Source organism: Numenius arquata, chromosome 2 (assembly GCF_964106895.1).
Source record: "Numenius arquata chromosome 2, bNumArq3.hap1.1, whole genome shotgun sequence".
Lineage (NCBI taxonomy): Eukaryota > Metazoa > Chordata > Aves > Charadriiformes > Scolopacidae > Numenius > Numenius arquata.
Window position 1 is genome coordinate 84110797 of NC_133577.1, and position 12586 is coordinate 84123382.

Sequence of the window (12586 nt, forward strand, 5' to 3'; positions counted from 1 at the left end):
ATTACATCTGATTATTGTGCTTATAATTAGTACATCTGCTTAAAGTGAGAACTTTTATTTTTAGGTATAGATGTAAATTAATTTTGCCTAATTTAAACTTCTGAAATATTCAGCTTGGTATGCATGAAGGAGTCAATTTTAAGCTTGGCTTATAAGAAAGCTCTAATAGTCTCTAAGAGATGTTGAAGTGTCTGGAGTTCTGGCAGAGTGAACCACTTAAGCACTTTTTTTTTTTTTAAGGACATACTTAAGCCATGTAAAAATTACAGGTAGTAATGTTGTATTTTTTCCTAAACAAAAAACAAGGTAGTACAACCATATATTATGAAAAAAAAAAAAAATTATGTTTAACATTAGCCTTGCTGAAATCAGTGGAAGGTGAGCATATACTTAAGGGTTGCTTTCCTTTTTTGGATTTCTTATCTTTTTGTCTACTTCTAAACTTCTTTTGAGACTTTCTTAGTTTAGGAAGAAAAGTATTAAACATTATGAATTAAGTTGTTGGATGTTTTATTGTTAAAATAAATTAGATAAAACGGAATTAAAATTATTATATAAATAATTTTTAAAACTAATATAAACTCATAAAAGGTACCAGGATATATTTTATGTTTTCAGTATCTTCATTAGCTTTTCCCTTAAAATACTTATGCCATTGTTCTGGTTTTAAACGTGGCTAGTTTTCCTTATATTGTTACTTTAAGTTTGGACTAAAAAAGAAACAAAAAGTCTTCCAAAATACTTAATGTGAGAAATATGTGTCTATGTCTTGGATAGCAAGTTAGCTGGAAAGAGTTTACTTTAGATCAATGATAAAACAAGATAATTAATTGGTGCCTTGGTAATTAAAGCCAGACCTCACTGCAGGAGGCACTGGAGAGTATGATAACTTCATAGAAATATATGTAAATTTCTCTCTGAACAAAAAGGAAAAGGTATGGTTTAATCTTTAAATAAATGAAAATATGTTATTAAAAAATTCTTAGTAAATGCTTTTGCTATCTTCTCCTAATCAAGAATTATGTCTTTAAATGGCATGGCAGCATCTGCATTTAATGAAAATCAAATAAAATATTTCCGTAGAAACAGATGGCACTGTTTTTAATTCTTTGTGGCCAGTTCCGGTATTATGAGAATGAATTATGATGTAAGAGAGCTTTGCATCTAAAGTACCTTCTGACAAAAATTTTGAAAAAAGATACATTTTGTGTTACCTGTGTCATCTAGACCAGTTCCTCTCATCTGCTAAAATGTAAAAATCAAATGCCTTCAGCTCTGTGGCTACTCGATATTAAAGTCAGGATTTCCTGTATTTTCCTGCCTAGGTGCTGAGGTGCCTTAGTTATTTTAGGGGTTAAAAGCTGTAGCCACTGATGCGTATATATTAGGCTGTATTCATAGAACACGGCTTGTAGCCTGACTCAAGCTATTACAGTCTAACAACAGTGACCAATAGAAAGAGAAGAAGATCCAAGAAGGCTGAGGTAAGTCCAAACTCTGAAGCAATGTCAAATTAGGAACAATAGCTTATAAGGTGCGTATGGTAATACATCTGGGAATACTAGCATGTACTTCAAGTTTTATATGTTATTAATTCTTAGGAGAACAGGAAGCAAACACAGTGGTTAGCAGCCAAAGGCTGTGAATTTACAGAGATTTCTAGCTGGCTTCAGATAGCTCCAGGAGTTTGACTAACAAGGTAAATTACTTTATATTTCTTTCTAAAACTGTTATTAAGGTTATGAATGTTTACACAGTGAGAAGGTGCCATTTCACTGTGTAAATTAGAGATGCTATTCTTTAGAAATATTTTATTTTTCCTTTTTTGGAATGCTTCCAGATAGCAGTTTCTGAGGCTGGAAGATCTGTAGGATACTGCACTTGTTACTTCTAATAACAATGTTGAAAACTATTAAATGACTACATATCATATACAGCGACTTAACTGAGCTCTTAACCTTACTGGTGCACTAACCCTATGAGAGGATTTACTTTTTATTTAAATATTATTTTTGCCAAAACTAACGTCCTAATTTTGACCAGAATTTTCACCTCTCAGTCCCTTGCCTCTGCATTACAAAATGGTTGCTAATTTTCATCAGAAAACAAGCAAGTGATAACAGGGTTTGTGAAACACTGTTTTTGTGCTACACAAATATTTCCTTTTGGACTAAATTGTCAGTAATGATTTTGTTCATTGTTTAATGGTAGTAGAGGCTAAACAAAGCAAATAAGTAGGCAAAATAGATGCAAGATGCATAAGTGTATATGATATAATTTGATCAGGACTTACTTTTTGTGTCATTTAGATCAGGCATGTGTTTTGGCTGTTTGCTTTCGAGAAGGAAATTCATAACTTTGGATATGAGAGGGTGAATGAAGGAGGGGAGTGGATTACTCAAACGTATCCCTTTAAGCTTTTTAAGAACATGCCCAACAAACAGCTGTTAAAACACTCTTTGATCTTTCACTTTTATGTGTTGAGAAAAGACCCTGGATAATCTGATCCAGATGCCATTATAACTTAAGAGAGAGGAAAAACAGAAAAGAGGGTATGATTAATTTTAAAAGGAGGAATGTTGAGTACAATAGTATTTATATCATCATGGTATTGATAGCTTTACTGAAGATGGTACATTATATAATGTAGTTTATAGGTCTGTACAGGAAAACTTAAATAAATTTATAAGAAGCATGGATTTAATGTCGGAAAACTGATCTGTGTTTTCAGGTTCTTTGAAATGACACTTGCATGAACATCAGTTAAACTGGTCTTTAAACTGGTAAATGTGGAGTCTAAGTTGAATCAGGAAAATGTTCTTCAACATATAGCACTGAATTGTTTATACAATTTACATTACTGCTCAGTTTTTCTTTAACATGACATAGGTAATATCACAGGAGACAGAATTTGGCTGCTCATAAAGGAAATATTATTTTCTATGCAATATTGCTTTGTTAATCTAGTATACTGTTAGAGAATTCTGTTGAGAGCGAGCTAATTGTTTTTCTCCCCTTCCAAGGCAGAAAATGACTCTAAACATCTGTACAGGCCTTTTGCTCTTATTCTTCATCAATTCTGTGTGGACTCGAACTGTGAGACAAGTTTATGATGAGCTGGATCCTGAGCATTGGTCTCACTACACTTCTGAGTGTCCACAAGAGTGCTTTTGTCCTCCTAGTTTCCCCAATGCACTATACTGTGATAACAAAGGACTTAAAGAAATACCTGCAATTCCAGCAAGAATTTGGTACCTTTATCTTCAAAACAATCTAATTGAAACCATTTCAGAGAAGCCTTTTGTGAATGCCACTCATCTGAGATGGATAAATCTGAACAAGAATAAGATCACCAACGGTGGAATTGAGAGTGGTGCGCTGAGCAAGCTGAAAAGGCTGCTTTACTTATTCCTTGAAGATAACGAGTTGGAAGAGGTGCCTGCCCCATTACCAGTGGGCCTGGAACAGCTCAGGCTGGCTAGAAACAAAATCTCCAGAATCCCAGAAGGAGTCTTCAGCAACTTGGAAAACCTTACCATGTTAGATCTTCACCAGAACAGTTTGTTGGACAGCGCTCTTCAAAGTGACACCTTCCAAGGACTCAACAATCTTATGCAACTCAACATAGCAAAAAATTCACTCAAGAAAATGCCTTTAAGCATTCCAGCTAACACATTGCAGCTGTTTTTGGACAACAACTCCATTGAGGTGATACCAGAAAACTACTTCAGTGCAATACCCAAAGTGACTTTCCTTAGGCTGAACTACAATAAATTATCTGATGACGGTATTCCCCCAAATGGGTTTAATGTTTCATCTATTCTAGATCTACAGCTGTCTCACAACCAGCTCACTAAAATTCCACCGATCAATGCTCATCTTGAGCACCTTCACCTTGATCACAACAGAATCAAAAGTAAGTGTTTGTTGTCAGTGTGGGATCCTAACAAGACAATTATTTTAAAATGTCTACTTAAGTACACAAAATGCTCTTTGAAAGAAAGAGATTAAAAACGTGCTGTAGGTTATAGGGACATGAGCAAGAGGACCTCCCACTGGCCAGTTTTCAAGTCAGGTCTAAACTATGACAATCAAATATGTGCATGGAAGTAATACCACATGTGAAAAATGTTCATATGCAAACAGAAATAACACTTTGCAAGAAGATCAGAAATATGAGTGGACTAAGGAGAATTTGTGCATTCACAGTTCACTATATACATCCCAGCAACCATTTTAGAGGAGCAAATTAAGTTTCTCACAGAAAGGCTAGGAGTAACTAAGCAAGAAACAACAATAAAAAAAGTGAGTGCAACAAGTTAGGATATTCAACCTACATCTGTATAACTGTTAGATTTTCAAAGTTCCTGGGCACCTTGGAAACTGACAGAATTGGTGTATGCTCAGTTCTTCTGACTATCTCTCTGCCTACCTAAATTGTGGAGTAGAAGCTTAAGGTGAGGTACCCTTAAAATAAAAAGTTGGCTGTAGTGAACACAAACTATTTCAAATATCACTAACTAGAATGGGGCTATTGAATATTTCAGGCTTGAAAATCCTTCCCATCTTTTTTTTATTGTGCAGAAAATGCTGACACTTGGGTTTAGTTTTTATGAAAAATCTTTTCACTGACTTTACATAAGCTTGTCCTACTAAGGTTTATCTCACCAAATGTCTTCCAACTTTTTATATTTTGAATAAATGAGACAAGATTTTCTACCCATGGCAAAAGAAGCCTGTTGTCAGGTCATAGTTCTGCTTCCAGCACTGCTTCCAGATTCATTCAGGTACAGCAGGGATGTGGTGCTTAGGGACACTGGCTAAAGTATCTGCTTATTAAATCCTACAGACCTTAAATCTTTTGTTTCATGCCAAAAGCCAAAATCAAAGTGATGACTTTCTGTTTATCACTGCACAGAAGGCAAGCGTCTATATTTGTCTTCCTGTCGTGGTGATTTAATTGAATAAATGGTTCCTTATTCCTGTTTTGTGTCACTGTAGTTCACAAATACACTAAAAATAATGATTTGGCTTCTGTATGAAACAAGAACATATCAAAGGAAGACACCTATTAATAATTTAGGTTAATTCACTGCTTTTTGAAAAAAAATATGTATGAAACCTTGTAAAGAAAAATCAATTTTGTACAACTGGTACATATTTAAGTGGCCTGTGAGAAGTCTAACTGGAGTTAGGGCTTATGCCATATGTTGTTACTGAACATATTTCATTGCTGCCTGGTTACAAAGGGCTTTATTTTAATTGCTTCACTGCAGGGCCTCAGGTGCAGACTTTATCTCCTGTCGCTTTAAAAGGACACCAAATTGAAATCAATGGAATGTAACCTGTCCAGTTTAAAAAGTGTTTTGTGTCTCGGTAGTATTTAAGGAGCTTTCAAATTATCCTCCTTTCCTAAATGAGTTTTAAAAAGGTTGAAACCATGAAAATCAACCTGTGAGTGTAATATATGCAAACTCAAGTCCTATTTTCCAATGACACATAGGTACCCATGATCCTAAATCAAAACAGTTTTCCACAAGCCTTATATTCCTTAATGCCTTTACCACTTCTCAAATTCATTACTAACTTAAGCACAACGTTGCTTTTAATCTCAAAAAAAAAAAAAAAGAGTTTTTATTCTTAGTAGCTACATATAAAGTACTCAAAAAATATTTAAAAAGTCAACCTGACATCTTAAATTAAATGCCAGTATTATGTAAGGCACATTCTACCACATACCATAATTGTTCAAGAGGTAAGGGATAATGACAGTCTTCATGAGACACTGCTCTGATTGATGGTATCTCAAAAGACCTTTAGGATTGCAAACAAAGAATGTATTTCCATCAGGCAGAACTAATAAGATGTGACATTAATTCTGCAAATTGTTTTTGTCTTCTTAAACCCAGGAAGCTGACAATTAGTCATTACTTTAAGGTAACAAATGTAAAAGATTGGAAAGAAAAATAACTATAAAAGCCTGGATCTGGTTTCTCAAAAAAAGAGTCCTCCTGGAAGTTTATTTTCACATGAGCAGTACAAGCCCTTTTTATAATATTAATTCTCAGATACCTTTGCGCACCTGCCAATTGTTGCTTTATTTTCTCTTGGTGATTCATAGTTACACTGCTGGCATTGCAAGAGCTCAGATGTCAAAACTTCCGTGCAAATGCTATTTGCCTACTTTTTATTGTATGTTATTGTATAACATCAGTTCTTCGTGTTAGTCCAAGGCTTTATTAATCCAGAGACCATTTATGAAGATATAAGGCAATATCCTGAAGACCAGTGAAGTCAATGTTAGTCATTGGTCTCAGTGGAACCAGGATTTCACCTGTGGTCCCTTCCTCAAGGTTCTCAATGAGTAGAGGAAAAAAACTACTTGAAAGCTGGAAGCAAAATCAACATAAACCCAAAAGTAATTATGGCTACAACAGATATGCACCACACTTGTTCCATGGCATTTTAAAACACATGTATTTACATATTTATGTATGAGATAATAAATGCAAGGCTCTGGGCAGATGTCAAATGATGGAAAAGGGAGTGTTAGGGGAAGCAAAAAGAGGTGAAGGCATGAAACGATGATGTAGCAAGTGAGCTAGAGTAAGCAAGTGGTATTACAGTGCTGTCATCAAAGGAGTGATAAAAGGTAGTGAACAGTAAGTTTCCTTAGAAGAACACAGGAGATTGGGATAGTTCCTCTGAGCTAATATTATTCCATATGTAGAAAAAGGGAGAAGTTCTTGGGCCAGGTAGCGATGCCGGTTTATCAGAATCCATTTTAGGATATTTGGAAAGAAATGGTTGAAGTTACAGATCCGGACTTACTGACAGACCCCTGTGCTATAGCTGGCACTGGCTTCTTTGCTGGAAGAGCCCAGAAAGGTACAGATTTCCAGACTGATCCACAGTTGCTGAACTTAAATATTAAGTGAAAAGGAGAAAGGGAGTCCAACTATTCAAGTTGGACTACAGTGAATGCAGATAGAGGTTACAAGAATAGAACAGAAATACCCTCTCAGACATATATATCAGAACACATCTATCTTCTAGATTAACTTATTTTCTGAATGTTTCTAAATTATGAGTTTTATTGGAAAAGAAACAGGATCATCCGTGGTTCTTCAGCAGATATACAGTATTAACCATTAATGGGATGCTCATTTTTTAATTTTACATCATTTGTAATATTGACAAATGGAATTAATCCTATTTGAATTAGCCATTCTAGATTTTTGTATCTAGTTTGGGTTATCCAGACCACCTACTCGATTAATGGAAAGAGATACACAATTGCAGAGGGAAAATCATCCCAGCTTAAGGAGTTGTGAATCACCTTTTGGAAGCATTCATCTCTCTCCAGAGTTTATAAACAGAGTCTAAATGGTTTACTTAGACTGACACTTACCCTCTACATGGATCAGTTTAGGCAGGGTGAATTGTGTAAGTGGATTGCCCTGTCCCTCTTGCTTAAGCAAAATTCAGCAATATACCATGAAGAGGATTGCAACAAAACAGGAAATAGAAAGGCTTTTACTCCTCTGATAGTTTGGGTAGGATTTACTGTTCATGGGAGGAGAACAATAAAAAAACAAACCACTTCATACCACACATCATCAAGAAATAACTTCTTCATAGGTGGCCTGTGGTTTGATAACTGCTGCCTCACTTTAAGGTTGAAGTAATTAACCCAGTGAAAACTAGTGCAGTGGGATAGTTTCTAGGTCAGAGAAAAGAGATTTAGAACACACTTGAAGCCGTGTTGTCTCCTAAGGACAGTAATGCTGACCTGAAAAGGCAGATATTTTCTGCTACATAGTGTTGATTCACTTGTAAAACTTTTAATAACTGCTTTCATAAGGAAAACTCATTCTCAAGTTTCCTACTTTGTAGTTTCACACATAAAAATAAGTTGTAGCTTGTTTCTTCCAAGGACATAAAATGTTTTACAAATATTAATCAAATTTCACAATATAAGCAAAGACATTTTGATATCATGGATATGACAAAAGTTTTAGGCACTGGCCAACTGGACATATTTATCTAGTTTCCACGACAAATATAAAGTCCATTTCCAAGATGTTGTAAACATCTGAGCAGTTTTTCAAAATAGGGTGGTTTTTTCTTCTTTTTTGGGGAAAAAAAATAATGTGGGTTTTTTTCATCATAACATTTAATCAGTTTTGAGGATTGTAATCAAAAGATGTGTACATATTATCATTGCTAAATATAAGGGGAGAAAATTTTTGGTAGAAAACTGATCCTATTTCTGAGCTGTTAAAAAAAGTGTGCTCAAAAAAAAATGTTACATGTTCTCCATGCAACTACTTTTGCAGGTGGTCTGGGGCCAACAAGATCCTCAAGCAGTCAGACCAATCACTAAATATCATAATTTGGTCAAAGGAATTTGATATCTTTGATAAACATATCTTCAGTGTTCTCTAGAATAAGGGCTGAAATAGGGCAGCAGCAACTACAGACAAGATGTGAAAAACATTTTAGCCAAGTGACAGTGTAGAGGTAACTTAGGGGAGGCAATGTGAAGAACTCATCTTTTCAACTCTTATAAAAATGGGTAATGATTTAAGTCATAGTTTCAAATTTTATCTCAACTGAAAAAATCTATGAGTGATTTATAAAGAATTTTAAGGACTTGTTGGCTTTCAGATTAGGAAGAAAAATATCCCATTACGAGTTATATTCTTGCAATTAAAACAAACTTTACTGAAGAATTTGAGAGAATAGGAAAGTACAGAGACACTACACAAAAAGCTCCTATGATTCAATACTATTATCATTTTGAATGCAAGATCTTCATTGGGGAATAATATCAGCTAAAATTAATGTACTATCATTACAGTAAGATGTTCAAAATCCCTCAGCATTAACCTTGTTCCACTCCCTCTGAGGGCAGAGAGCTATTTCTCAATGAAGTTACCCTGTAGTTCTCTAAATTAGCTTCCTCTCTGTCCAAGGTAAAATTATGCATCTAGTGACCTTTATTCATAATTGCAACACGTTAAATATGTGATTCACTGACCTAGATTACATTATGTTAAGATGCTTTTTTGCTGATCAAAAAGGCAGCTAATTCTTAATTCAGTATTTTCCAACTCTGATAGGAGCAGGTGTCTCCCATATAATATCAGTGGAAGCCTGTTTACTTGTTTTCTAAATGAATTTTATCTTCATGAACCTTTCCCATGGAAATTACCTAACATATTGATCTACATTTTCAGGTGTCAATGGCACTCAAATATGCCCAGTCTCAATTGCTGTAGAAGAAGACTATGGTTTTTACGGTAACATCCCTCGTCTCCGATACCTTCGCCTGGATGGAAATGAAATTCAACCTCCAATCCCTTTGGACATCATGATATGTTTCCGACTACTTCAAGCTGTTGTCATATAAAGATACTTAAGTGTCACTCATGCTGTGAGAGTACTAAGATACAAGTTTTGCTGGAATGAAACTTGTTCTAACTCATAAATCAAAAAGTAACAGCTTTATTTTGACTTTATTTTTTTCTTTGCTTGCATCTTTTCGACAGTTGAAAAGATTGTTCTACTTGAACAAGAGAACAAGAAGAGAGTTTGGATAGACAGGAAACATGCTTAATACTTTACTTAAGAATTCCTAATGCAAATATATTGAAAATCATCTGTGTAAGATCCCAAATATTCCAAAGCAAACTCTTATCTACTCCATCTTTATTGTCAAATGCTACAATGTCTATTCTGTTAACATCATTGCTACAGACAAATTATATTTCCCTATTTTGTTACATAGTAACTAACACAATGACTTTGGGTGCACTTGGCTAAACATACATGCTAGAAAAATCATGAATTGCATGATTACTAGTTGTCAGAACTGCCACTGTCTTTTTAAGATAGTGACTAATGGTGAACAACCACTCAGCATGTAAACAGCTCATAAATTGTTGTCATCCTTTGAAGACTGGTACTTGTAAGGCATGAAGTATACGAGGCTCAGAGTCCAAAGCAATATACTCAATATATATTGTTGTATGGATTCATTCAGTGTATGTTTTCAGAATTGGAATACACTGATCCAACTCAAACCCAGGGACAAAGAAAAATGAGATGAAATCTTGGTCTGTCAAGGTGCCAATTTTCTGCTGTTTCATTCATCAGTATTCCATTACCAGTTTTGACACCATTTTTTTCTGTAGCTTTGGGATAGTCATTGCATATTTGGTTCATTTTAGTTTCCGTAGAGATAAAACCAAGAAGAATAATGATTATATACTTCACAGACTAGATACTTCACAAAAAATGGAATGGCTAGTTAATATAATGGTGATAAAGAGAGAATTAAGAAATTAATAGATACAACCCCTCCCAGTTATTTACTGAACTAAGTAAATATTTGCATAGGAATTGTATCAGTTTAAGCATCAGAGCAGTATTTAGCTGTCAGCTGACTCATATACACATACATAATAACACTGAAGTCCAGGTATTTAGAATGCAGCACATTCACAATTCACTAACAAGGGAGATATCAGCAGGCACCTTTTTATGAAATCTGGTTGTTTTTTTTTCTATTTTTATAACATAATATTGGGATTTCAATACACAACTTGGGTATTAGAGTCAACTGTTCACTGGGAGAGTATGAAAGTTTATTTCTGATAGCCAGCCTAATAGACTGTTCATCAGTCATATTATTTTAGTCTTTTTGCATTTGTAGATAGAGGCAATTAGTTGCTCTTTGATAGCTTGCATCTATTCCTAACATTTTAAGACTGGCCTTAGTAAGAAGCATTTAAAGGCTATGCATGTGTTAGAGTTTTTTCTTTGAAGATGAAACATTTTCTTAAAAGTAGATCTTTTAAAGGGCTGAGAACTGCAATTTCTAGCATTCCATCTCTTTTTATCTGAAAATCAGGCCTTATTCTGCTCCAGTGTGCTTGTGGAAATAACTTAGACACCCAGCATAGAAATAACCCATTCAGAAATCCTGCCCCCAAACCATTTATTTTTGCAGTTCTATTTATGTGATTGCTGAGAAACTCTTGCCCTTCTAGCAAAATATTTTCTGTACCTCCGTGTTCAACCTATATGAAAAAACCACAGATTTTAAAAGTCTCTACAATATGTATGCATGTTTACCTATGTTCTTTACTCAATAATAGCATAATAATTTATTTTTTGGAAAAAAATTATGTGACAATACTACTAATTAAATTATAACAATAATTATGTGCTTTTAGTTGGAGATTAATTTCTACTTTAAAGAAAAGAACAAAGAAGAAAAATTACACACCCCAAAGTGAATATTGTCAGGCATATATGCATATTATTAACATTATTTACAGTTCTAACTGATTGTACAGCAAAGCATCTTAAAGTTCCAGCCAAAAATTATGGCCCTTTTAGGCATTATATACATCTTAAAACAGAAAAGAAAAACCCTTCCCTCAAAAGATGCCAAGCTTATATATAAGAAGAGATGATATGTAAAATCATATCAGGACACTGGAGCATCAAGTATTCAGTGTTCTTGATAGGAGCACTATGTGACGAAATCAGGAGCACATAATTTGATGAAGTCACTTTTAGTAGCTATTTTCCACCATCTGGCCTGAGATTAGTGGATTTTTCCAATCCACTCTAGGGTGGAAAGCTTATAGATTAGTTCTTCAAAGATCAGTACTATTTTATGGAACAATCTTTGGACACATGCAGATTAATACTCAAGACCTGTCCTTGTTAAATGCCAGTTAGTCTGAGTGAAGACAAAAATTTGTGATACAACTTTGGACGAACTTTTATTGGGCTGAAGAGCTGCTGCTGCCAAGTGCTCTGTGTTCTATACCTTTCATGCCACCCACTGACTACACATCTGGGAACTGTTTAATAAAGAGAAAATCCTCAGTATCCTCATTTAGGCTAATTTATCTCATCTTGATTCCTTCTCATAGAAACAGCAGTATGAAGTAGAGCGAAAAATAGTTACGTAACTGTAGTGACCTTCACAAGATAAATCAACCCTGGTTGGGGTTTGAACTGCTTTACTGCATGCATGTCTCTATTTGCAACAGTCTTAATGCTCTTAAACATTCTGGGCAAGTTGGTGAAATTTCCCCTCAGGTTACAATAGCAGGCCTAAATTGCATTATTGTGTGGAACTAAACTATGTAGGCTTTCAGCCATACCTCATGCAATCCATCTATTATGCCAGAAGACTATAAAGGAAAATGTAAAACACAATGTCCTTTTCCCTATGAAGAGGGTCCCTAAAACTGTGTAAAAAGGATCACAGTTCTTGAAAGTTTGGTGTTAATTCTTCCTAATCCAAGATTGGCCTAAGACTCCCCACTGATATTTCCTGGTTCAGAAAAAATGCAGTCTCTTCCACTGCAAGAAGGAGGAATAGACTTCTTAACTGTCCTGTCTGAACCTACAGCTGCCTTCACAAAGCCAACATTTGTTTCTCTTAATTGTCAGAGCAGTTTTAATTGTCACAAACAGTTTTAAATGGAATATCATGTACAGAAACAAAGACATTTACAAGTATGAGAAGCTGAGAACAAAGCAGGTCACCTTAAGCACA

The 12586-nt window shown here is 34.8% G+C and overlaps 1 protein-coding gene across 1 annotated transcript; it reads left to right on the forward strand.

Moving 5' to 3' along the window:
* The first annotated feature begins 3030 nt into the window (after positions 1-3030).
* KERA (keratocan) lies at positions 3031-9415 on the forward strand. The gene is made up of 2 exons (XM_074169117.1): positions 3031-3916; positions 9243-9415. The coding sequence occupies exons 1-2, from the start codon at positions 3031-3033 to the stop codon at positions 9413-9415; spliced, it is 1059 nt and encodes a 352-aa protein (XP_074025218.1).
* Positions 9416-12586: the final 3171 nt, after the last annotated feature.

Excerpts from the sequence above, each read along its gene's own strand:
- KERA (XM_074169117.1), top strand. The coding sequence starts at position 3,031 with ATGACTCTAAACATCTGTACAGGCCTTTTGCTCTTATTCTTCATCAAT. Across the intron at positions 3,917-9,242 it reads TGATCACAACAGAATCAAAA|GTGTCAATGGCACTCAAATA; the intron begins GTAAGTGTTTGT and ends CTACATTTTCAG.